Source organism: Salvelinus fontinalis, chromosome 27 (genome assembly GCF_029448725.1).
Source record: "Salvelinus fontinalis isolate EN_2023a chromosome 27, ASM2944872v1, whole genome shotgun sequence".
Taxonomy (NCBI): Eukaryota; Metazoa; Chordata; class Actinopteri; order Salmoniformes; family Salmonidae; genus Salvelinus; species Salvelinus fontinalis.
In genome coordinates this window covers 13,161,212-13,187,792 of record NC_074691.1, presented here as the reverse complement: position 1 = coordinate 13,187,792, position 26,581 = coordinate 13,161,212, and the positions used below count along the sequence as shown (strand labels likewise).

Below are 26,581 nucleotides of genomic sequence, written 5' to 3'. Positions count from 1 at the left end.
GGGTAGGAAAGCCCCGGGTCCATTTCAGGAATGGGTTCAACTTTTTGGACCCGAGAACACCTCTATATCACAGGAACCAGCTGTAGTGTGGTGCAGCAGGGTGAGGGTGGACTGTCTCTTACCTGCTCCAGTAGGTCCTCCACCTTCCTCTGCCAGGTCTCGCGGGCACTGCTCAGCTCCTGCTCCTTGTTCTGGGCCAGCTGGGTGAGGGCTGCCCTCTTGACATCCTCATGATCCTCCCGTAGCTCCTCCCGTAGCTTCTTACACTCCTGCCTGTGGACACACACCAAACGCACACAATTACCATTAGATGAAGTATACAGAAGACAATAAAGATCACACTGTGGTCAGGGGATCAACATAATGCAATAAAGCAAACCATTTTTTAAATAATTCCATGTAGTAATATATAGTAGTAGCATTAATGTACTAGTAATATTAATTCCAAATCAGTAAAGCCGCTGCAAATCATATACAGCAGAACCCTGTTTTAGCTAGGGTTAGGATTACATTGACAAATAATTATTATTATCACGCAAGTCATGCTTGCAAGAGCACATGCATGAAAAGACCATCTAGTAAATACACTGCTCAAAAAAATAAAGGGAACACTTAAACAACACAATGTAACTCCAAGTCAATCACACTTCTGTGAAATCAAACTGTCCACTTAGGAAGCAACACTGATTGACAATAAATTTCACATGCTGTTGTGCAAATGGAATAGACAAAAGGTGGAAATTATAGGCAATTAGCAAGACACCCCCCAAAACAGGAGTGATTCTGCAGGTGGTGACCACAGACCACTTTTCAGTTCCTACATTAAACATTTGTTAGGAAAATCTGCCGTTGTGTGCATATTTCATAAACATAATGCATCTGCACTTCGCTCCAGAGCAGACTCCGCATACAGCCAATCATTAGAGAGAAGAGAGATTGGGGCTGACACTCCCAACCATCTGATACAGTATGTAGATGTTAATGCATGCGTCGGTCTGTACACAGAAAACCTCCGTCCCAGGCTGCGCTAAGAGGATAACCGTATGTCCTGTAATTGCTGAACATTTCCAGCGAGCCGCTGTCTGTCGGAGCTCCGGGGGTGTTCAGAGTCCACATCCTTGGGAGTGGAGCAGAGTGTACGATTCCCCACGGCGTCATGCAAATGCCTCCCACCTCGCCGTGTCAGCGCTACTCGATGCCCACGCGTTTAGCGCCGCTGCACAGACTGCATGTTAATCGTTATTTAGCAGAGAATGGCGTCGTTAAACGTGGGCCGCTGACAGTCTTTTCGTCGTTCCCTACAAGCAGATGAGCGTCAGGGTGAGTGCGTGCCACGGTTTAGCCCTGCGACACTGCTGTAAAAGGAGGTGTTGATCCTCATCTCTTTGGAAAAACACACACAGACACACAGCATCTTCATATTGTAGAGAGCCTCATATTCATACTCTAGTCTCAACCCCCCCACAATCTGGCTAACTACCTAGGAGGGCACTCAGCACCTGGTGAGTGGAGCAGATGGGAGGGAGGAAGGGGGTGAGTGTGTAGACTAGGCAGGTAGGATGGAGGAAGAGTGTAGGCAGTACGGAGGACGGAGAATGAAGGACGGAGAAGGAGGGAGAAGGGAGGAGAATGAAGGAGGATGTAGCGAGAAGGGAGGAGAATGAAGGACGGAGAAGGAGGGAGAAGGGAGGAGAATGAAGGAGAATGTAGCGAGAAGGGAGGAGAATGAAGGACGGGAAAGGAGGGAGAAGGGAGGGGAATGAAGGAGGATGCAGCGAGAAGGGAGGAGAATGAAGGACGGAAAAGGAGGGAGAAGGGAGGAGAATGAAGGACGGAAAAGGAGGGAGAAGGGAGGGGAATGAAGGAGGATGCAGCGAGAAGGGAGGAGAATGAAGGACGGAAAAGGAGGGAGAAGGGAGGAGAATGAAGGACGGAAAAGGAGGGAGAAGGGAGGGGAATGAAGGAGGATGTAGCGAGAAGGGAGGAGAATGAAGGACGGGAAAGGAGGGAGAAGGGAGGAGAATGAAGGACGGAAAAGGAGGGAGAAGGGAGGGGAATGAAGGAGAATGTAGCGAGAAGGGAGGAGAATGAAGGACGGAAAAGGAGGGAGAAGGGAGGGGAATGAAGGAGGATGTAGCGAGAAGGGAGGAGAATGTGTGTAAATTAGCCGGCCCCGTTAAGATCAAAGCTTTCAATCAACATCAGACAGTAGCAGAGAGGACAAGCAGTCGGCCACAAATGGACGCCATCAACTCACTGTCTAAACAGCAACATAGTTTCTTTCCCCAACTTCTGGCGCACATCGACGCCAAGCATCTCACAAAGGCTTAGTTTGACTCTGAGGTAAATCTCTACTGACAGTGGAAGTTCATTATACCCGGTTCTGACATCACTGCATTGAAACACTCAGTAAAAGAGCTTCCTCTTATATTCTATCTGCCTGAAATGGTGGGTCTTAGATGTCTATCTCTCTCAGCACGAGCCAAGCCAGCTCTGTTCAATTATTCTCGGTCCCCTTGTGTGTGCGTATTCTCCTTGTGTGTGTGTTGGCTGTGCCGGTGTGCCAGATGACACACACGCATCTCTTGCGGTTGAGGTACTTGAAAGGCTGTCAAAGGCACTGCGGTGCAGTGTGGTGGTGCCGCCCAACTGGATTGTTCCGCTTGCAAATGCTGTTCATGTTCAAGCCCACCATTACGTAAGGTAAACAGAGCAGGAGGCTTTAATGTGGGTAGGGGCTCTGGTATCTCTGCATCTCCCTCCACATCACCAGTCTAGCTCCCTGTGAGGGGCAGGAGGAGAGATGTTTCTGACAGGCCGTCACAGGAGATGAAAGAGAAGAGCCTAGAACAGAGGACGGAAGAGGGAAATGTGAATATCTCTCCCTCTGCCTCTTTCTCTCTCTCTCTTCTTTCATCTCTCTCTCTCTCGCTCGCTTTCATTCTGAGTGGCCTGTTGGCTCGAGTTATACATGGTGATAAGAAGAAATGAGGGCAAGACCGCAGACAAACTCAATGAACTGGAGAGGTGAAGTTGAGTTGAATAACTGCAGACAGTAAAAACAGAAAACAATAATACTGTCACGCCCTGACCTTAGAGAGCCTTTTTATTCTCTATTTTGGTTAGGTCAGGGTGTTACTAGGGTGGGTACTCTAGTTTTTGTATTTCTATGTTGGCCTGGTATGGTTCCCAATCAGAGGCAGCTGTCTATCGTTGTCTCTGATTGGGGATCATATTTAGGCAGCCTTTTTCCCACATGTTGTGTGTGGGATCTTGTTTTTGTGTAGTGCCTGTGAGTACTCCATTACTTCACGTTTCGTTTGTTTCTGTATTTGATTTGGTAAGTTTCATTTATTAAAACATGTGGAACTCTACGCACGCTGCGCCTTGGTCCATTTATTCCAACGATCGTGACAAATACTATTCAGTGACAGGACACAACAATGTTCTGTACAGAAACACAGAAGTACAATCAGAACCCCGGAGGTTGCTATTTGCATTATGCTTTACTAAAGAAGAAGCATACGCTGTCTTCAATTATTTAGATTTTTTTTATAACTACCTCACTTATTTAAAACACTAAATGCTGTCAGAATTGCAGAGCATGTCAAATTCACCAAACGCAACGTATACATTACAATTCATAGGGACAAAATGAAAAGAAGCTGAAGGGGAATGAAATTGTGAAAGATGAACATTGAGAGAGGCGGGTAAATTAAACGTAATTACGGTACAAGAGATGAAAAAAAAGACAGAAAACTTTGAGCCAATGCTGGTCTGGATGGAGTTATTGTAGAACTCCATCTGTAGCAGAGCCTTCCTGGTAATCAGGAATCCTAATGCTGTATTAAGACATTAATTGACCCTAGCAAGGGAGACAGACACTAATTGGACTCTGTCTGATGAGCTGGGATGATCTTCCTCCTCCTCCCCAGTCTCAAATCTCTGAGCTGCAGTTCTGTTCACACCCTGATTCACATGTCCCTGCTGTAAAGGCATTGAGATTCAAATGTGACAACAAAACCCTTTTCCACTTGAAATTCATAGGCAGTGGCTTGTCAGGGCCTCCTTGTTAATCGGGCTCAAATCCATATCTCATATGAACCTCATTACCATCCTGTCTTTCTCCTTTGAGCCAGAACAGGCAGCAGCAGCGGCAGTGAGATGCTCTGTCTGCTCGCTTGGTGAACACCCGCCATTGCTTCAGCAGAGTAGCCCATTTTGAGATAAGCGAGGGCAGTGACTGAACAAATCTTGTGGAAAATGAACTCTTTAAAAGAAAATAGAGATAGAAATATTTTGGGGCAGTTTTCTCATGGGACCTATCCTCCTACTCCTCTTTCATTTGCACACAACGTGGGACCTAGCTGGCTACAGCACTTCAAAAGTACAGTATTACAGTACAGTGTTAACTTATTACTCTTTTGAAATGTGTGGATTTGAGCCCTCTGAAGATAATTCCAATGGTCACCGTCCATTTCAGTGGTTATAATCTGTGGTGCAGCACTGGCTCTTTCTAAATGAAGCCATCCGTTCATAATCCTCAGAGCCAGGGAGAGGAGGACCTCTTTCTGGGCTGGGATCAGGGACGGGGCCTGGACTAGTATCATTACCATGGTGTATCATGGTGGCACTCGCCTCAATGTGACTGTTTCAATTACTCCAAGCCAAACTCTTTCACTCACCCTGTCCATCGCCATCCCTGGCACATCTCATCAACTCCACCCCAGGGCCAAGGACACACACATACACACCTTAACGTCTCGGTCCACTTGAGCTCCAGTTCCAGGGCCATCTTGTCCATCTTGAGTTTCTCGTCCTCTTTAGTGGTAATGACTTTAGCCTCGTGCTGCTTCTTCTGGGCCTCCATCTCTCCCTGAGAGAGAGGAGAAAGAGAGAGAGAGAGAGAGAGAGAGAGAGAGAGAGAGAGAGAGAGAGAGAGAGAGAGAGAGAGAGAAAGGGTTTGTGATATTAGCCCTCATGATAAACAAGACAATTGAGCATGGGCTCTAACCCTGTATAGACAGGACTCAACATACACAACTACAAAAGAGGAACTCGGCTCCACAGCCATCAATTCTCATTGCTCCACACTTCCCCTGACATTCAGACGAGAGTCTGCTTCATTATGCAGGCCCAGAGAGATGAGAGAGAGGGGGGAAAGAGGGAGAGAAGGAACGGAGAGAGTAGAGAGGGAGAGAGAGAGAGGAGCCACAGAAGGTCAAAGGGAGAGCCAGTCTGAAGAGCAACCTTCTAATGAACTGCCAATGCTATACGGGCTCCTTAAAGATGAGAACATAATTCATAATCTGAGTCTGATTAGGTATGCCAATCCAAAGCTGCTGGATAGTCTGCTTGGCATATCAAGAATTGGAATCTGGGACAAAGCAGGTGGATGTGATGGATTTCGTATGGGAACAGACTCAAGGCTAGGAGATCAATTCAGTACAGATCAAGTTTATTACCCCCCCATAAATAAACATGATATACAATCAATAAATCCTCAGTCAGAAGAGTGAATGGGGAAGGGAATTCATTAGGGTTTGCTGATGGATTCTCCAATCCCTCCCCTGATGAGAACCACACAGGGCCCAGGGGAGAATGTGTGTGTGCATGCCTTTGTGTCTGTATGTATGCATTGTTGGTGCTCTCACCTGCAGGGCGGTCAGCAGGTTGCTGGTCTCTCTCAGTCTGGCCCTGGTAGCGTCCAGTTCCTCTGCTAGTTTGTCCTGGGCCTCCTTCAGGTTGGTGATGTGTCCCTCTGCTGTACCCATACCCTGCTCACCCTCCTTCACCAGCTCCTGCAGGCGCAACACCTGCACACAGGACGGACAGATCTATCATACATCTCAGACAGGCTTTAAAAACAGCTGTAAAGGGAAAGCAAGTTGTCACCAGCCATGTCATGATGATGATATCTTGATCATTTGACTGCTGACAGGCAAAACATTTTGGGACTGTATCAACAGTCGACTAACGAAAAAAAGATATATATCGTTTTGAGTGAAATTTCCCTTTCTAATGACCTGGTAGTAAAGTACATTCCATTTTTGTAATAGATATGAGTGTGGAATCTGCACCTCAAATGAGCCAAGACATTTTTTTTATCACCTGCTGTTGATTGCAGCAAACTTGAATATATTCCAGTTTGTCTGGACGACCACAACAAATGGTCATGACAACATGAGAGGAGCAAGAGGAGAGATCTGATCGGTTGGGTGGCTTCTGACTGACCTCCTGATTGGCTTGTTCAAGTTTGGTGGCGAGCTCCTCCTTCAGGCTGTCCAGTTGCTGTCTGAGATGGTTCTCCTGCTCCTCCAATGAGAGCCTCTCCCTCTCAAACTGCTGCTCCATTTCCTGTAGACAAACCCCAAAGACTCTGTTATAATACTACCAGCACAATAACCATTACAGGGCTAATCAGAGTATTTTTATGAATTTAAATACTTAGTAAATATGGCTGCAATAACTGTGCTTTTAGAGGGAAATCAAAGCCAGAGGAAAAGGATTCACTAGTACATGAAAGGATAATGGTTGTTATTATTCACATTTACACACTACTAAGGGTTTTGTCAGCATCCTTGTAAAACAATCTTGTCTAATATGGACTCAGAAGGGCTTGGGAGCTGTAATAATTTAGGAGACTGTGTGTGTGTGTGTGTGTGTATGCTCCAATCCCAAGTGACACATTCATGTTGTACCCCTGAGTAGGTGGCTAACTTTTTACTGCAGTGGGCTAAATCAGGGTCACACAGAGTGATTCTTGGTAGTCTTAAACAAATCTACCTTGAAACAAAAGCCTACACCTCACACACATGGTTATGGGCTTAACAAAATAATACTTTTTGAGTTTGCATCCCAATATTACACTTTATATACATCACAGAAGACTGAAATATAACTAAACTGTTTGACATAGAAACACCACATTTTCAATATATATATTTTTAATAATCTTAATAATAAATATTAATAACATTCCACCCATGAGTCACCCATTGACTGTCACCCATTGACTATCACCCATGAGTCACCCATGAGTCACCCATTGACTGCAGGACAGGGCTACTATCCTGCTGGGAAAAGGGATGACATGAGTGAGTTCCTTATATACAGTACCAGTCAAAAGTTTGGACACACCTACTCATTCAACGGTTTTTCTTAATTTTTTTACTATTTTCTACATTGTTGAATAATAGTGAAGACATCAAACCTATGAAATAACACATTTAGTAACCCCCAAAAAAGTGTTAAACAAATCTTAATCTATTTTATATTTATGATTCTTCAAAGTAGCCACCCTTTGCCTTGATGACATCGTTGCACACTCTTGGCATAGTGTGTCCAAACTTTTGACTGGTGCTATACGCAACGTCAGGCCACCCAGAGCAAGGACGTCTGTAAATCAAATAAATTATGCAGAATTCACTGATAAGGGCAATGTCACATTCTGGAACTCAATATTCCGGGGGTAGAAAAGATTTCTCGCTGTGACGGTGAGATATCACGGAGTAAATGCGGCCTTCAGACATTTCTGATATGGGGTAGATGTCTAGTCTACCATTTCATTCTCATTGCAGGATATTTGTGTCAGTGGATGACACCCCAGTGACAGTATGATAAGTAGACATCACCATAGGAAGACAAGCCTCTGGAGATGGAAGAAGTGCGCAGTGGCATTTTTTTGCACCAGGCATGGAAATGTAATTACTGCACCAGATGACGATTTGCTTATGAAATTCTCAACAGCTCTGCATCTGTTAATGTCAGCGCTGAACATTCGACCGTGGACATCATTGTAAACACTTCATATAAGCCTGCATAATTTACAAAACAGAATACTTGATCACTTTCATACATACATTACTGGTATAGTACTCTGAAAAGACGCCTTGAAGCTAAATCAATGACTGCCAAATAAATAGGAAATGCATTGAGCCGACTAGTGACTCAGACTACTATGTGAACCTTGTCCACTCCAATATTAACTTCCTCTGATACAGATGGTGATTGATAATATATTATCCTTTGCCTCAGTATCTTCTCTGAATGAGGCAATCCGCAGTTGAAACAATAACAAAGCAGCCTCCCCGCCACTGTTTCTGTAAAAAGATGAGGGATGGGGCTGGAGAAATGTAACCACTCTCAAATTCATAGAGCTACGAATGCATGGACTAACTATCCATGATATCAAAATAATAGTTCAACCACAGTTTGAGGCCATACAGAGTTTGTTTACCTTGTTGCTTTTATTTTCGGGTTCTGATGGGGTATGACAGTTGAACTAAGCTCAGGAGGCATTGATCCGTTATATTCTTCCAGAATTAATGGGTACATATGATTCATTTACAAGTCCCTTTAATGCTTTCCCATGACCAAAAACTGGGAAGAATACATATCATACAGAATATGAAATAGACAAGACACTTAAAAGTGCGATCTCAAAAGGCAGTATCTATCTGCATGAGCAGCAGACTTGTCAGCATGGTGCACTAAGTAGAGCTAACTGAATAATGTATAGTTCCACCTTATTCAGAGAGAACTGCTCTGCACACTTTATGTGTGTGTGGTTGAAGAGTACATGATTCAGAGCTCTCATCTTCCAGAGCACACTCATATGCAAATAGGGGCTTATCTATTTTGCATGATACCATCCCTCCAAAACAAGAGTCAAGACATTAGGCCTTTAATCTCATTAGCGTCTTCCCCTATTTTTTTCCCACTGAGTGTCAAGGGTAGTGTGTGTGGGTGTGTGTGTGTGTGTGTGTGTGTGTGTGGTGGCTTTTAAGCAAAGTCACTGAGTTCACCTTGGGCACAGTTCTTGAATAGTGCATACTCTTTAAAACGTCTAAAAGTTTGTGCCACACAAAGTCTACACTGTCAGCCGCCCATGGTAGTTTGACTAGTCACTAGTTCTACCTCAGTGTCCACAGTAAAGGTCCTTCCCACACCTTGGCGATGCCAGCCAAGGAGGTGACTCATGACCACGTCTTGGGACAGAAGGATGACAAATTGTCTTTCTTTGTCTTTCTTTCCTTCCTCCTCCTCTTGCTGTGCTGTGCGTAGAGGAAGATCCTCAGGGAGTCCGCCCAAAATAGGATGTCAGCCGACGCGTCGACTCGTCAAGCTGCACTTTGTGACTGACTCACCGGCGCACAAACATAAGCCCTCTCCTACATGATCTATCCGCTCGCTCTCACCCTGTTCTGCATCTCTGTTTGGGAGAGTGAGGAGCGGAGAGGATATGATAAGCAGCAGTGCAGTGGATAGATGCCGAGGCATCGCTCTCTTTCTTTTTCTCTCTGGGCGCCAGTCTAATCAATGACATGAACGCATTTCTCCGTTCTGTCTCGGAGACCTCCACCTTCGTCCTGACAAAGGAGAGTGACCGACATTTGTCTCCCTGAGATAAGGTTCCTGGAAGCAGCCGAAGCACCCGGCGAGGTGTCTATCTTCCTCGACTATGGGCTTATGCAAATTAGACTCCAGGAACTGAAATAGCATCCTGGTGGAGGAACAAGAGGGGTTGCTTCCTCCATTTCCTCCTATTTAAAACAATAAGGCTAAACAGGGAGATCTGAGCTGCCACTGTCTGTTGACAATGTAGAATGACCAGGCTGATTTGTGTGCCCGAAACACACACAAACCCTTTCCAATGTGTCTGAGGAGAGCCTCTGTCATCCTTCAAACTCTCTGAGAAGAGTGGTCTTTCCCATCTTCCCTACCTTCAAGCAGCCATCATGGGCCAGTACAGACTGTCTTGTTTCTCTGAGCTGAAAAGGCTTTAACTCCAAACAATGGTGTTTGGTTGGCCAGCCCTGATATAAACAAGCCTAATTACAGCGGCTCAACCCAATATCTGTTATGCAGACGTTTTTTAATTACAAAAACACTAAATAATACAACCATGTTGGAGGGGGATGAGTTGACTGAAGCCTTTGGCAGCCTCCGAGCCGAGAAGCAAAAAGATGACAGATTGCATTTTGGCTGAGTCAATCGTGCATGTCTTCTGAGTCATTTCATTTCATATGTTATCAAAACAGACAGTTTAGTCATGTCAGTGTGGCAGATGTTTTCAAGCAGATAGAAATGCTTCTCAGTATTTCATGGAGTAAGAGCGGGGTTTTCTGTAGTGAGGTGCAGAATGGATGTGGAGGGTGCATGTCAGCAGTCTCCAACACCTCGGCCCAGGCTGAGGTAGGTCCTGGTGCTGTGTGTGTCTGAGTGGTTGGGCAGAGCAACGCGCGGGCGGGGTGGGGAGATGAGTTCTCATTGTAGTGGTAAATGAGGCGTGGGTGCTAGGCCAGATACAAAACACACTCCCTGCTCTGCCGCCCCCCTGTCCGCCTGCGGGACTGAAGCTGAGGCAGCAGAGCTCTGGACCCTGACACACACAGAGAATAGTCTGGACTGAGACACAGACACAGCCTAAGATATATACAGTTGAAGTCAGAAGTTTACATACACTAAGGTTGGAGTCATTAAAACTTGTTTTTCAACCACTCCACAAATTTCTTGTTAACAAACTATAGTTTTGGCAAGTCGGTTAGGACATCTACTTTGTGCATGACACAAGTAATTTTTCCAACAATTGTTTACAGACGGATTATTTCACTGTATCACAATTCCAGTAGGTCAGACATTTACATACACTAAGTTGACTGTGCCTTTAAACGGCTTGGAAAATTCCAGAAAATGATGTCATGGCTTTAGAAGCTTCTGATAGGCTAACTGACATCATTTGAGTCAATTGGAGGTGTACCTGTATTTTTGTATGTATTTCAAGGCCTACCTTTAAACTCAGTGCCTCTTTGCTTGACATCATGGGAAAATCAAAAGAAATCAGCCAAGACCTCAGGAACTAAATTGTACACCTCCACAAGTCTGGTTTATCCTTGGGAGCAATTTCCAAATGCCTGAAGGTAACACGTTCATCAAACAATAGTATGCAAGTATAAACACCATGGGACCACGCAGCCGTCATACTGCTCAGGAAGGATACGCGTTCTGTCTCCTAGAGATGAACATACTTTGGTGCGAAAAGTGCAAATCAATCCCAGAACAACAGCAAAGGACCTTGTGAAGATGCTGGAGGAAACAGGTACAAAAGTATCTATAGCCACAGTAAAACAAGTCCTATATCGACATAACCCGAAAGGCCGCTCAGCAAGGAAGAAGCCAATGCTCCAAAACCGCCATAAAAAAGCCAGACTGGTTTGCAACTGCACATGGGGACAAAGATCGTACTTTTTGGAGAAATGTCCTCTGGTCTGATGAAACAAAAATAGAACTGTTGGCCATAATGACCATCGTTATGTTTGGAGGAAAAAGGGGGAGGCTTGCAAGCCGAAGAACACCATACCAACCGTGAAGCACGAGGGTGGCAGCATCATGTTGTAGGTGTGCTTTGCTGCAGGAGGGGCTGGTGCACTCCAAAAAATAGATGGCATCATGAGGTAGGAAAATTATGTGGAGATATTGAAGCAACATCTCAAGACATCAGTCAGGAAGTGAACTTTTTATGGCTGCAATCCCGCTAACGGGATGATATGACAACAGCCAGTGAAAGTGCAGGTCGCCAAATTTAAAAAACAGAAATCTCATAATTAAAATTCCTCTTATATACGTCTTATACCATTTTAAAAGGTAATCTTGTTGTTAATCCCACCAAAGTGTCCGATTTCAAATATGCTTTTCAGCAAAAGCACTACAAACGATTATGTTAGGTCGGAGAACAATAGTAAAATTAGCCGCCATGTTGGAGTCAACAGAAATCAGAAAATACATGATAAATGTTTCCTTACCTTTGATGAACTTCATCAGAATGCAGTCCTCGGAATCCCAGGTCCACAATAAATGCCTGATTTGTTCGATAATGTCCGTTATTTATGTCCAATTAGCTACTTTGGTTAGCACGTTTGGTAAACAATTCCAAAGTCACAAAGCGCGTCCACTATAACGTGACGAAATGTCCAAAAGTTCCGTAACAGTCAGTAGAAACATGTCAAACGATGTATTGAATCAATCTTAAGAATGTTGTTAACATACATCTTGAATAACGTTCCAACCGGAGAATTTCATTGACTTCAGTTGAGCGATGGAACGGCGCTGCCTCTCACGGGAACGCGCGTGGTCACCTCATGGCAGTGGTGACTAATTCCTGTCTCCTTAGGCCCCCCTTCACATTAGAGTCATCAGACAACGTTCTATTGACTGTTGACATCTAGTGGAAGCCATAGGAAGTGAATACTCATCCATATCCCGCTGTAATTTCAATGGGAGCTTGGCTGAAAATCTACCAGCCTCAGAAAAAATCCAAACAGGAAGTGGAACTTCTCATGTTTTTTCCTGCCATATGAGTTCTGTTATACTCACAGACATTCAAATAGTTTTAGAAACTTCAGAGTGTTTTCTATCCAATACTAATAATAATATGCATATATTAGCAACTATGACGGAGGAGCAGGCCGTTTACTCTGGGCACCTCTGTGCACCTTTCATCCAAGCTACTCAATACTGCCCCTGCAGCCATAAGAAGTTAAAGCTTGGTAGCAAATGGGTCTTCCAAATGGACAATGACCCCAAGCATACTTCCAAAGTTGTGGCAAAATGGCTTAAGGACAGCAAAGTCAAGGTATTGGAGTGGCCATCACAAAGCCCTGACCTCATTTGTGGCCTGCTGGAGGTCATTTTGCAGGGCTCTGACATTGCACCTCCTTGCACAAAGGCGGAGGTAGCGGTCCTGCTGCTGGGTTGTTGCCCTCCTACGGCCTCCTCCACGTCTCCAGATATACTGGCCTGTCTCCTGGTAGCGCCTCCATGCTCTGGACACTACGCTGACAGACACAGCAAACCTTTTTGCCACAACTCGCATTGATGTGCCATCCTGGATGAACTGCACTACATGAGCCACTTGTGTGGGTTGTAGACTCCGTCTCATGCTACCACTAGAGTGAGAGCACCGCCAGCATTCAAAAGTGACCAAAACATCAGCCAGGAAGCATAGGAACTGAGAAGTGGTCTGTGGTCACCACCTGCAGAATCACTCCTTTTTTGGGGGTGTCTTGCTAATTGCCTATAATTTCCACCTTTTGTCTATTCCATTTGCACAACAGCATGTGAAATTTATTGTCAATCAGTGTTGCTTCCTAAGTGGACAGTTTGATTTCACAGAAGTGTGATTGACTTGGAGTTACATTGTGTTGTTTAAGTGTTCCCTTTATTTTTTGGAGCAGTGTATATATAGAGAGAGATATAGAGACACCTCCTGGGATACAGAGACGAGCCTGAGATAGAGACACAGCTAGGCTTGGGTGATGTACTGTTTATACAGTACACCGGGGTAGTTACAATATGTTCAATAAGTTGGGTTGCATGCTACACCACTGTTTTATAAATAGAAGTTAAGTATAACTATAAGAAATGTAAGATGTGTCAAATAAATTCAATCCAGCTCAGGGCTCCAGTTATGCATCTGGTTTGCTAACTTGCTAGCTAAGTGGCTAGATGTCAAGATCAAGATTCTTGGTTACTGCAGAGACATTCAAGATCCCTGTTGCCTAATAAAAACTACAACAACAACAAAAATGTTATAGCGCCCGTTGTCTGCACTTCCGGTAATACAGTATACCTCAGTATGGTACAGAAACAATATGACGGTATTGATACCACCCAACCCTAGACACAGCCTGGGATACAGAGCCACATAGCCTGGGATACAGAGACCCATCCTCCAGCCTGGGATACAGAGACCCATCCTCCAGCCTGGGATACAGAGACCCATCCTCCAGCCTGGGATACAGAGACCCATCCTCCAGCCTGGGATACAGAGACCCATCCTCCAGCCTGGGATACAGAGACCCATCCTCCAGCCTGGGATACAGAGATCCATCCTGCAGCCTGGGATACAGAGATCCATCCTGCAGCCTGGGATACAGAGACCCATCCTGCAGCCTGGGATACAGAGACCCATCCTCCAGCCGGGGATACAGAGACCCATTCTCCAGCCTGGGATACAGAGACCCATTCTCCAGCCTGGGATACAGAGACCCATTCTCCAGCCTGGGATACAGAGACCCATCCTCCAGCTTGGGATACAGAGACACAGCCTGGGATACAGAGACACAGCCTGGGATACAGAGACAGCCTGGGATACAGAGACACAGCCTGGGATACAGAGACACATCCTCCAGCCTGGGATACAGAGACACAGCCTGGGATACAGAGACACAGCCTGGGATACAGAGACACAGCCTGGGATACAGAGACACAGCCTGGGATACAGAGACACAGCCTGGGATACAGAGACACAGCCTGGGATACAGAGACACATCCTCCAGCCTGGGATACAGAGACACAGTCTGGGATACAGAGACACAGCCTGGGATACAGAGACACAGCCTGGGATACAGAGACACAGCCTGGGATACAGAGACACATCCTCCAGCCTGGGATACAGAGACACAGCCTGGGATACAGAGACACATCCTCCAGCCTGGGATACAGAGACACAGCCTGAAGTACAGAGACACAGCCTGGGATACAGAGACACAGCCTGGGATACAGAGACACAGCCTGGGATACAGAGACACAGCCTGGGATACAGAGACACAGCCTGGGATACAGAGACACAGCCTGGGATACAGAGACACAGCTTGGGATACAGAGACACAGCCTGGGATACAGAGACACAGCCTGGGATACAGAGACACAGCTTGGGATACAGAGACACAGCCTGGGATAAAGAGACACAGCTTGGGATACAGAGATACAGCTTGGGATACAGAGACACAGCTTGGGATACAGAGACACAGCCTGGGATACAGAGTCCCAGCCTCCAGCCTGGGATAGAGACTCCCAGCCTGGGATACAGAGTCCCAGCCTGGGATACAGAGTCCCAGCCTGGGATACAGAGTCCCAGCCTGGGATACAGAGTCCCAGCCTGGGATACAGAGTCCCAGCCTGGGATACAGAAACACAGCCTGGGATACAGAAACACAGCTTGGGATACAGAAACACAGCTTGGGATACAGAAACACAGCTTGGGATACAGAAACACAGCCTGGGATACAGAGACACAGCCTGGGATACAGAGACACAGCCTGGGATACACAGACACAGCCTGTGATACACAGACACAGCCTGGGATACACAGACACAGCCTGGTATACAGAGTCCCATCCTGGGATACCGAGGCACAGCCTGGGATACAGAGGCACAGCCTGGGATACAGAGACCCATCCTCCAGCCTGGTATACAGAGACTGATAGCACTGGGCTCTCATATAGAGATGGGATGGAAAGAGAGGAAGACCTAGATCTGAGCAAAACACGGCCCTAAAAGCTGAGGGAGACTAGCGACAAGCACACATTACTGCTGTCAGACAGCAAGGAAATAGGAAAGGTTTTTGATGGGGCTGTTGTCAACCATTATAACCAATCTGTTTCCATGTGATTTCAAACCACTAGCCATCCATAATAACAGTCTTTCTGTTCTGTGTGTATGGCAGGCAGCACTTGAGGATACTCAAAGCTACACCAGCACAGAGCTGTTTTCAACACTCGTGGGATTGCCTTGACAAGTGGCAGCCAAGCTGCAGAACCAAATCAGAGAAGCAAAGCCTGGAATTCATGCATGCAAATGACATGGAGGGGCTTGAAGGGAAGCGAGGCTGTTCTGCCCATTGTAATGACTCTCTCTCCCCCACTCTTTCTCTTTCTCTCCAGTGGTTCCAGCAGCAATTTGTGTCTGTGTGATTGATTAACACCTACTTGAAACCAGAGGTGGGACCAAGTCACTATTATTCAAGTCACAAGCAACTCTAAAGTCACACGGTCCGAGGTTCAAGTCGAGTCTCAAGTAGAACGGGTCAAGGCTCGAGTCAAGTCCAAGTCGTGCATACTAAGAGCGAGTCAAGTCGAGTCACGCGTTTAAGTCAAGTCTCGTGCAACGATTTGTTCGACTACAAATCTTTGTCTATTTATTGAGGCTACCAGACAGACCATTATTTTATCTACAAGACATTTTGATAAGCCCATTGTAAAATAGGGGTCTTGTATCATCCGTAAGGGCGTGACATCAGCAGAAGGCAAGGCAGGTTGACGTGCTCAGAGCGCAGATTTATTTAGGTCTTGGTGATCCAATGGTGAAAGTGCCATATCACACAAAACATACAAGTAGACTTACCAAATATACACAGGCAATATCCCAAAAGAAATAGCATCTGTCTCTGGCTCCACCTGTCCTATCTGAACAGACACAGGTAGAGGGCAAGACTGTACAGCCTCCCCTTGAGAAACCAAATGGAACCTGTCTAACAGGAGCTCTTTCAGGACCAAACAATTACCCAATTGGCAATTACAACTAATAAACTGGTTCTACAATGTAAAAGGTCATTTCCCACATACATTGATACATTCGTCTTAATCAGACTTCATGACTATTAATGATATTTCAACACTCGTGCATACATGGAATAATCATTTTCGCTTATTCAACATTCTGACTCCGAAGCGTGGAACTCAGGCCACGTAGCCTATTTCTATGCGCACCGAGGCGCGCTCTCCTAATACGCACAACCAGTACGACAGAGACACATGGAACTCCGACATAACCCGGAAAATATGAATAAAGGAAACCATACATTGAATGAAATCAACAGATATTCTACCTCATGAGTCTTGTAAACGTGCACAATAAACATCGCTCCCAGAGGGTAAGAAGTGGTTGGTTAAATTAAAATGTATCGTTGGCCTATCAAACACGAAATGCCTACGTGTTGCAATAAACGGTACGGGGATGGAATGATGAAACGCTAGCAATTATTGTAGTATTAGATGTAATATAGATTTACCACATAGGACCTATGCATTCAAACGTGTGAAAGCAAGAGCAAACATTTCAACAGGAGTGAAAAAGCACTCTCCACCGGCGGGAATTTGAAGAGAGCAACTGAAGAGCCGTGCCTACAGTATGGTGCGTCTTCGCCTCAGTAATAATTCATTTGAAACAAATTCCAAATGCAAGCTTCATAAGTAAATTACCAATTTCAAGCAATTGGTACATACCAACATACCAGTAGGCCTATGCAAGTAACTGTTGCCCATTGCTGATGAGCTTGAAAAGTACACAGTTCATGTGCTTGATCACCAAACCATTTTTGGAGCAGAATGTTTATTTATTATGTCAATCCTCTCTCCCTATAATTTGACGTTTGCGCTGTACCCTATCCTATAACTGTACAGCAAATCAGCAATCTGTTCGCTAGAACACCACCCGACCTGTGTTGTTGGTCCAATCAGAGTGCCGAGTGTACGTTTCACTAGCCAATCTTTTGCAGGCTTTTTTTTTTGCAAGGGAGATGCTGTGGCTACTGTCTCTGGCTGCGTGGAGAGTAATCCATGTAGACTCTGTGCCACAAAATGAATGACACAACATTACAAAACCTGGCCAGATAATTTCAAGTCATCAGCCTCAAGTCAAAGTCGAGTCCCGAGTCTTGAGGCTCCAAGTCTAAGTAAATTCTCAAGTTCTTTTCTTTTAAGTCGAGTCACAAGTCATCAAATTTGTGACTTGAGTCAGACTCGACCCAAGTCATGTGACTCGAGTCCACAAAATTGGTCTTGACTCTTTTCTAATAGGAGGGTATGGAGCAGGCCCGACTCAGAATAGACCTTTCTCTTATCCCCAAATTCAATTAGTGTCTAATCTTTGTTTCAACTGTTGTTCTTTAGTTTTTATTTATTTCACTAGGCAAGTCAGTTAAGAACAAATTCTTATTTACAATGATGGCCTACCAAAAGGCCTTCCGCGGGGCTAGGACAAAAGACACATCACGACAAGAGAGACAACACATGAGTCTTGCTGTTTTAGTCTTGCTGTTGGATCCGGTGTAACTTGTTCATTAGGGTGGTTGTAATGTCAATTGCAGAATCTATTACTGTAGCCAAATCATAGCAAAACATGGCTTGGAGGTGAAATGATCATAGATGCCGTGTACTGCTGTGTATGTTCAGCCCATCCCATTGCAGCAGTGTGTGTGTGTGTTGCGTAGGTACAGTGTTGTGTTACTGGAGGTTATGTGTGTGTGTGTGTGTGTGTGTAACTCACGGCCAGTAGCCGGCTCTTCTCCTTCTCGGCAGTAGTCTGTGTGTTCTCCAGGGTGGTCCGGTGTTTTTTCGACAGCTCCTCCAGCGCCCGGGTCTGTGACTCTTTGAAGTGGGCGGCGTCGTCCTCGTATTTGGCACGCATGTTCACCATCTCTTTCTCATACACCTGCTTCTCCTCCCGTAGAGTCTGATGGAACAACACAGAGACAACACCATGACTGTCAGCCCTATGTGTTTATCTAAGACGCTTGATTCTAGTTGAATTAAAACCAGCTGTGAGCAGAATGCTAAGCTCATTACCGTCTTATTTACATTCCCTTGGTAATTTGAGTGAGCATCTATTTGAGTCAGTCACACACAGGTAACACATGAACGGCTGTTCCGCTTTTCAGTCTCGCTTCTGTCCGTGTGTTGTTGTGGCAAAAAGGTGGCACCCTAAAGATGCTTCATATCCACTCTGACACATTAGATAGAGAGAGAGAGAGAGAGAGAGAGAGAGAGAGAGAGAGAGAGAGAGAGAGAGATCTCAGAATGCCAGCAGCCCAGTGGATCTGAAAAATGTACTCACAACTCCATTCCCATCAAGTTGTCATAGTAACACCTAACTCAAGGCTATGGTAATGTGAAACAGGACAGCGATTTCCTGGGAACTGGAGAGGTGAGAACATCGCTCTCACTTTTTCAGGCTACAGCATTGCAGTGAAAGTGACTGGGGGGAATTGTCATTAAGACACACCAATGTCAACATCACACTCTCCCTGTCTTGAGAGCATATTACATATTCAGAACGGCATATGGTGAGAGATTCAACGGTGCATTTTACCATAATGAAAATGCAGAATGGGATATAAATCTTGCTTGACATTTACAGGGGAACTACAGTTTGTCTTCTGAGCTACGGTTCGTAAATAATGTGACCTTTTTGGACGTTCTTTTTAAAAGGTTGTTCAAATTTGACTCGCTCAGCAGCATTTTGTGTGTTCAGAGGCAATGCAAATTTCAGGGATCTGTAACTCCTGAGAGCAAGGGGGGACTTTCCAAGGAGCAAGCTAATTCTTAGTCGTAAAATATTTTTGGGTTGTTGTGTACTCTGACATCAATAATTTAAATTAAATGCTATTTTACAACCAGAAAGCATGGCTTAGAGCAAAATGGTGACTATATTGGAAGAAATGGCTAATAGCTGAGATATGAAGCAAACTGTGATGCAAAATTGATGTCTATTTATACCAAAAACGTAGTCTTTGCTAAATCAAAGTACTCAGCTAAACGTTAACAAAAGCGCAATTTTTTTGTTTAGTAACTTCTCTTTCCAAGATGTTGAGTTTTGTGAATTAAACATGGAGGAGTGGATTTAGGCACTGCAACAGCTATTTCCTTATTGGAAGAGCTGGTGCAGAAAAACAGTCTGTCCTCAAACAACTCAAGGATCCAGAGAGGCAGATATATAGTTTCCACCACCACACTGAAGTCTCACCTTCTCCAGGGATAGAATCTGTTGCCTCTGCCTGTCGTCTAGTGCGTGGGTCTTGTTCTGGAGGGCCCCGCGTTCCTCCTCTAGACGGATCACCTTGTCCTTCAGACGAGACTTCTCAGACTCCAGGTCCCGGATGGCTGCCTCGTGGGTCATCTGAGTGGCCTGCAGGCTGCCAATGTGACCTGGCAAGGAGGGAGAGGGAGAGAGAGAGTGAATGAGAAACAGTCCAGCCAGACATTGTTATTATACAGGACAAAAATATAGACTCAACATGCAACAATTTCAAAGATTTCACTGAGTTACAGTTCATATGAGTCAAATTAAATGAAATTATTAGGCCCTAATATATGGATTTCACATGACTGGGAAGATAGATATGCATCTGTTGGTCACAGATACCTGTAAAAAAAATGGGCCTCACAATGGATCTCGTCACGGTCATTTTGTGCATTCAAATTGCCATCGATAAAATGTAATTGTGTTCGTTGTTCGTAGCTTATACCTGCCCATACCATAACTCCACTGCCACCATGGGGCACTCTGTTCACAACGGTGAAATCAGCAAACCGCTCGAACACACAACGCCATACACATGGTCTGCGGTTGTGGGGCAGGTTGGATGTCCTGCCAAATTCTCAAAACAACATCGAAGGCAGCTTATGGTAGAGAAATGAACATTCAATTCTCTGGTCACAGCTCTGGTGGACATTTCTGCAGTCAGTATGCCAATTGCACGTCTGTGGCATTGTGTTGTGTGACAAAACTGCACATTTTAGAGTGGCCTTTTATTGTCCCCAACTGTTTAATCAGATTCTTGATATATCACACCTGTCAGGCGGAAGGTTACCTGGGAAAAGGAGAAATGCTCACTAACAGCACAACAGGGATGTAAACATAGCCCAATCTCCTGTCAACAGGTATGCTAGCTGGAGCTGGAGCTACCTACTTCCAGAGTGAATAAAACACCTCTGTGGGTTCTCGTTCAGTCTTCCATCCATGGGCAATGTATCATAGCAGTAGAAGAAAGAGAGCCGCATGACAGATAATAATTATTGTGAATAGACAGACGGAAGCCTACATAGGTTTCCTGTGCACCTGTTTCATTTCAGAGGGCCATAAAACCAAAGATCTCTTTTTTTATTTTCTGAAAAGAACAGATACAAGCTTATGCAAAGGCTGCACATGTTTATTTTACTTATTTAATTATATTATTTTATATTTATATTATGTTTATATGTATATATATATATATATATATATATATATTTGTACATTTTCGTGATATCCAAATCAAATCAAATCAAATGTTATTAGACACAGTTGGTCAGTGCATGCTTGCAGTACACATCCTGGTAATCCGTCTGGCCTGGTGGCCTTGTGAATGTTGACCTGTTTAAAGGTCTTACTCACATCGGCTGCGGAGAGCGTGATCGCACAGTCTTCCAGAACAGCTGGTGCTCTCATGCATGTTTCAGTGTTATTTGCCTCGAAGCGAGCATAGAAGTAGTTTAGCTCGTCTGGTAGGCTCGTAGCACTGGGCAGCTCTCGGCTGTGCTTCCCTTTGTATTCTGTAATGGTTTGCAAGCCCCGCCACATTCAACGAGCGTCAGAGCCGGTGTAGTACGATTCAATCTTAGTCCTGTATTGAAACTTTGCATGTTTGATGGTTGGTCGGAGGGCATAGCGGGATTTCTTATAAGCTTCCAGGTTAGAGTCCCGCTCCTTGAAAGCGGCAGCTCTAGCCTTGAGCTCAGTGCGGATGTTGCCTGTAATCCACGGCTTCTGGTTGGGGTATGTACGTACGGTCACTGTGGGGACGACGTCGTCGATGCACTTATTGATGAAGCCAATGACTGATGTGGTGTACTCCTCAATGCCATCGGAGGAATCCCGGAACATATTCCAGTCTGTGCTAGCAAAACAGTCCTGTAGCTTAGCATCTGCTTCATCTGACCACTTTTATATTGATCTAGTCACTGGTGCTTCCTGCTTTCATTTTTGCCTCTAAGCAGGAATCAGGAGGATAAAATTATGGTCAGATTTGCCAAATGGAGGGCGAGGGAGAGCTTTGTATGCATCTCTGTGTGTGGAGTAAAGGTGGTCCAGAGTTTTTTCCCCCCTCTTGTTGCACATTCAACATGCTGATAGAAATTTGGTAAAACGGATTTAAGTTTCCCTGCATTAAAGTCCCCGGCTACTAGGAGCGCCGCCTCTGGGTTAACGTTTTCTTGTTTGCTTATGGCAGAATACAGCTCATTCAATGCTGTCTTAGTGCCAGCCTCTGACTGTGGTGGTACGTAAACAGCTACGAAATAGTTTATCATGATATACTCTACCTCAGGCGAGCAATTGCTCGAGACTTCCTTAGATATCGTGCAGCAGCTGTTATTTACAAAACTACATAGTACATGTAGTTACAGTCTTGTACCATAGCTGCAACTCCCGCACTGTTTCTTGACAGCTCGCTTAACCCGGAAGCCAGCCACACCAATGTGTCGGAGGAAACACCATACTGTACACCTGGTGACCGTGTCAGCGTGCATGCGCCCGGCCCACCACAGGAGTCGCTAGAGCGCGATGGGAGAAGGGCATCCCGGCCCGGCCAAACCCTCTCCTAACCCGGACGACGCTGGGCAAACTTGCGCCGCCTCATGGGTCTCCCGGTCGCGGCCGGCTGTGACACAGCCCAGGATCGAACCTGGATCTGTAGTGCCTTAGACCGCTGCGCCACTCGGGAGGCAAAGGAAGGTCAATTTGAACCAACATTATTTCACATTATTTCATGACTTGCTGAGATACTGATACTTCAATATTGGTGGGAATCATGTAGGACCAAGAGTGCAGTAGGCCACTATTCACTTGTGTTTTTCAGGTAGTGTAACAGAGAGAGGATGAAGGAGGAGAAGAGGATGCATAGTCTGTCATTAGGAGGAGGAAAAGAAAAGAGGAAGAGGAGGGAGAAAGTGCAGTACGGTGTAAACTGCCAATAACAGAGGGATGAGGGAGTAAAGAGAGACGAAGGAGAGTGCAGCGTTTACCGCTAGGTTAAGAACCTTAATAGAGAGGAGGTGGGGAGGAGGGTGGCATGCTAACTCACTGGCTTTGAGGAGGATCTCTGTGGCCTGCTGCTGCACACGATCTCTGGTGGCCTCCAGCTCGCACTCGGCTTCCTTCTGTCGGATCTCCACGATCTCGGCATCCTGCGTCACCTCGTCCAGCTGTTTGCTCAAGTCCTGGAGCACAGACACAGAGCACAGGTTAGCCTACACTACCGAGGCACAGACACACCTACTGTAGCACAGGGCCAACTCACTGTGTTCATTCACTCTCCCTAAACAATGAAACAGTATATATGACTCACTCACTCATACTCTCTAATTATCACTTAACGTTCTCTCTTTCTTTCTCCTTCTCTCGTATCACCATCACTCTCTTTTTTAATTCCTGCATTTTCACTCTCTGTAGAGATGTAGAGAGAATAACCACTTTTTATTCTTAATTGGACAGCGTTTACAGCATAGTGCATGTTGTCTACTGCTCTCAAGGACTGTTACTTATGAAATAATACATCGGATTGGCCATGAAATAGGCACTTAGCTTTACATTTCCCATGGGAATAAACTCATTTGCAAGTGGTGTTCTAATAAATATCTTGACTCGTTTGGTGGATTTTTTTTTTTAATCTGAAAAATACGTATGGAGGAGTTGATGTCCTTTAAATTAATAGATTAAGGGACTACATTTCCTCAAGCAAGAATCTATTTCACTAACGGAATATCTGGGTGTTAACCACAGACGTCTTGCCCAAAATCTATTTGATGATAAGATCGAGTATCTTAAGAGACAAATGTAGACTACTTTTACAGCCCGGCTTTCTTTCTCCAAATTGTCTGCCATTCACTAGGCCTAAATTACATCTGCATTCTTTGTAGAGGGACACAACATGTAGCTACAGTAAAATAAACATCTGGAAGTGAGTGAAACAGGGGATGCAATTTGATTGTCTAGTATGGTGTAATTTCCTATTCTGATTGGTCCGTAGGGTGTGATTTCCCTGATGAGCAGGTGCAGGTGTGTGTAATGAGCTGTTTAGGGAGAGAGGACATGCTTTAATCGCTCTCTCAGTTTGTTTTGTTTCTCTTAATGAAAAATCCAATTGTGGTGGCATGGCTGATATCATCGTGTCACACCTGCCTTCCTGGTAAGCAGTAGGCACCCATCTCATACTAAACTGACTGGATGGGCTCCTGGGAGCTATCCATATAACACAGTCTGATAAATTAGCTAGCTAACAAAGACCCACCAATACATGTTACGGGGACTAGGTCTTTGGTTTACTGAAAGGGAATATCTTTAGTAACCAGTATTATCAAATTACAATTAAATCATACTGGGATTTTCAGGATTATCACTCAGGTAATTGCCCAAAAAAAGGAAACACTTCCTGAATGAATTAAGCAATTCAAATCCCATCATGCTTAGGGTCAAGTATAGAAAGTTGCCCATTATTTTGGCTACCATGGCTAGAAGAGATCTCAGTGACTTTGAAAGAGGGGTTTCAAAGGAGCAAAGGTGTGTGTCTCAGTCAACAGAGCTCAACTTAACTGAACACTTATAGGACATTCTGGTGTGGCGCCTGATATAGCGTTTTCCACCACCATCAAGAAAACACCAAATGATGGAATTTCTTGTGGAAGAATGGAGTCGAATCCCTCCAACAGAGTTCCAGACACTTGTAGAACCTATGCCACGGCGCATTGAAGCTGTTCTGGCGGCTTGTGGTGGCCCAACGCCCTATAAAGACACTATGTTGGCGGTTCCTTTATTTTGTCAGTTACCTGTATTAAATGCTTTCTGGGCTAAATGAAAGATTACCGTAATAATACAACATCAACGCTAGCTACATATCTTCTACTATGAAGTGGACATGTGTATCTCTTTAAGACTAATAGGCTTGGGGCCTTTCATTGGGACATTTAAGCCACAGAGGGGTATCTCCACAGCCTATCTTACCTTGATGTTGCTCTCGGCTGCAGTGAGCGAGGCCTGCAACTTGTGGGACTTCTCCCTGTGTTCCCGGGCCTCCTCCTGCACCCTCTGCAGCTCAGAGCGCAGCTTCCCCAAGGTCTTCTGCAGCGCTGCCTCCTGCATGTGGAACTCCCTCCGCAGCTCCGCCTCAGTCTTCTTCCAGGCCTGCAGGTTGTCTGCGGTGAGCTGCTGCGTACGCTTCATGGCCTCCAGCTCGCGCTCGTAGAAGGCCTGGGCCTTGTTGAGCTTGGCCTCATACTCCTCCACCAGCCTCTTCTTGTCCCCCTTCACCTCCTCCACGCGCTCCGACAGGGACTCCACCTCAGCCTTGTGCAGCTGGCCCAGTTTCTCCTGGTCCTTGCTGTGGTTCTGGTTCTGGCTCTGGTGGCTGCGGAGCAGCTCCGACACCTCCTGCCGATGGTTGGCCTTCAGCTCCTCCACCGCCAGCTTCTTCTCCTGCTCAAACTGGGCCTGCGCCGTGCCGAAGAAGCGCAGTTTCTCCTCGAACGAGCGCCGCATCTCCTCCACCTCGCGGGACATGGTGACAACACGCTGTGTGTGCTGAGCCTCGGTGCACAGCTGCATGTCCTCCACACGCTGCCGGTAGGTCTCGAACTCGGCGAGGGCCTGGCGCTTCATGCGCTCGTGCAGCTCCATGGACTCCTCCATTGACTGGATGCGCTGCTTCAGGTCCATCTCGTCACTGATCTTGCCCTTGTACTGCATGATCTTCTCTCGCGTCTCCGACAGGATCTGCTGCACCTCCTCCTCGTGCGCCTCCTTCAGTATCTGGATGGCCGCCTCGTGCTCGTCGTTCTTGGTGTTGAGGGCGTAGATTACCTGGGGAGGCGGGAAGAAAATTAGAATGGGAGACAGGATAGAACAAACGCATATCCAATGGCTTGGAACGGGTGCTGGAGATCAAAGTAAATGTCCCTCAGCAAAAAACCTGTATGTTGACATGTTAGCAGTCTTCTCCGGTTCAGGCGATAAAAGTTGCCTTAATGTACATCAGCAAGAAAGTTCAAGCTTTGTATGTTGATATGATAGCATTGTCCTGAAAATAAAAGGTTTATCATGACATTAACTGTCTGACTGCAGTCATAAAACACTTATGAGATGCATGATTGACAGTTGAGTGACTAGCTGACCTTTACTCCCCCAAAATGACTTCCAACTGAAAGCCCGGATAATCTGACTACAAAGTGATTTTGGGAGAAAATGAGTTTTACATTTACAGTCTAAGAGCCATGAGAAATGTCCCCTAATCTAATCCTCCCCCTACTGATCCAGGGTGTTTGCTCCGGGCTGCTGCCCTACGGAATAATGCTATTTGTTTTCTCACCAGATACACACATCCAATAATACATCATGCTGAACAGTTGAATACTTTGATAATCCTTGTTTACTTAGTACAAAAGCCTGTCATCACAAGAAGAGAAAAGAAACAAAAAATAAAAAGCCCTTTTCTGAGAATTATATCCATATTTTGTACACCAGGGTGAAAACATGGGAAGGACAGTAACGTTCTTAAATGTGTTGCCAACTTGCCAGTGTTTTTGATATGCAAAGCTTTTTATAATATGTTTAAACAGACTTCTTTTGTTATCACCCTTAAGATTGTCTGTTACGGCTCTTCATCAAATGATAGTAAATGCAACACATTGCACCCAACCAGGTAGGACAACATTTTTATCAAAGGTTTATTCAAGAAAATACAAAACCACCAGGGATTCCTGGCTTCCTATTGTAACCTCCCCTGCAATCCTTCAATCACATTCTCGTGTCTCAAAGGAGATAAGAGGCCTATGCAGCAGTATCTCAGCTCAATACCCATTATAGACCTTAGGCCTAATCATATCCATCCTTTAGATAACATAATAATGTCCTCGTTGAAATGCATTTTAGGGGAATGAAAGAACCCCAGCTTGTGAAGTTTCTCACAAGCGATGAGGGGCTGAGTCGGAAT

The 26,581-nt window shown here is 45.3% G+C and overlaps 1 protein-coding gene across 3 annotated transcripts in view; it reads right to left on the bottom strand.

Moving 5' to 3' along the window:
* The window catches only part of LOC129825072 (protein FAM184A-like), a 158,982-nt gene that overhangs the window by 44,644 nt on the left and 87,757 nt on the right, over window positions 1–26,581 (bottom strand). For all 3 annotated transcript variants that reach the window (XM_055884827.1, XM_055884829.1, XM_055884828.1), the window contains exons 3-10: window positions 24,598–25,452; window positions 22,682–22,817; window positions 19,585–19,766; window positions 18,109–18,294; window positions 6,235–6,357; window positions 5,655–5,816; window positions 4,755–4,876; window positions 123–273 (exon numbers count right to left, since the gene is read on the bottom strand). In XM_055884827.1, the coding sequence (XP_055740802.1) occupies window positions 123–273; window positions 4,755–4,876; window positions 5,655–5,816; window positions 6,235–6,357; window positions 18,109–18,294; window positions 19,585–19,766; window positions 22,682–22,817; window positions 24,598–25,452 (1,917 nt within the window). The remainder of the gene's footprint in view (window positions 1–122; window positions 274–4,754; window positions 4,877–5,654; window positions 5,817–6,234; window positions 6,358–18,108; window positions 18,295–19,584; window positions 19,767–22,681; window positions 22,818–24,597; window positions 25,453–26,581) is intronic.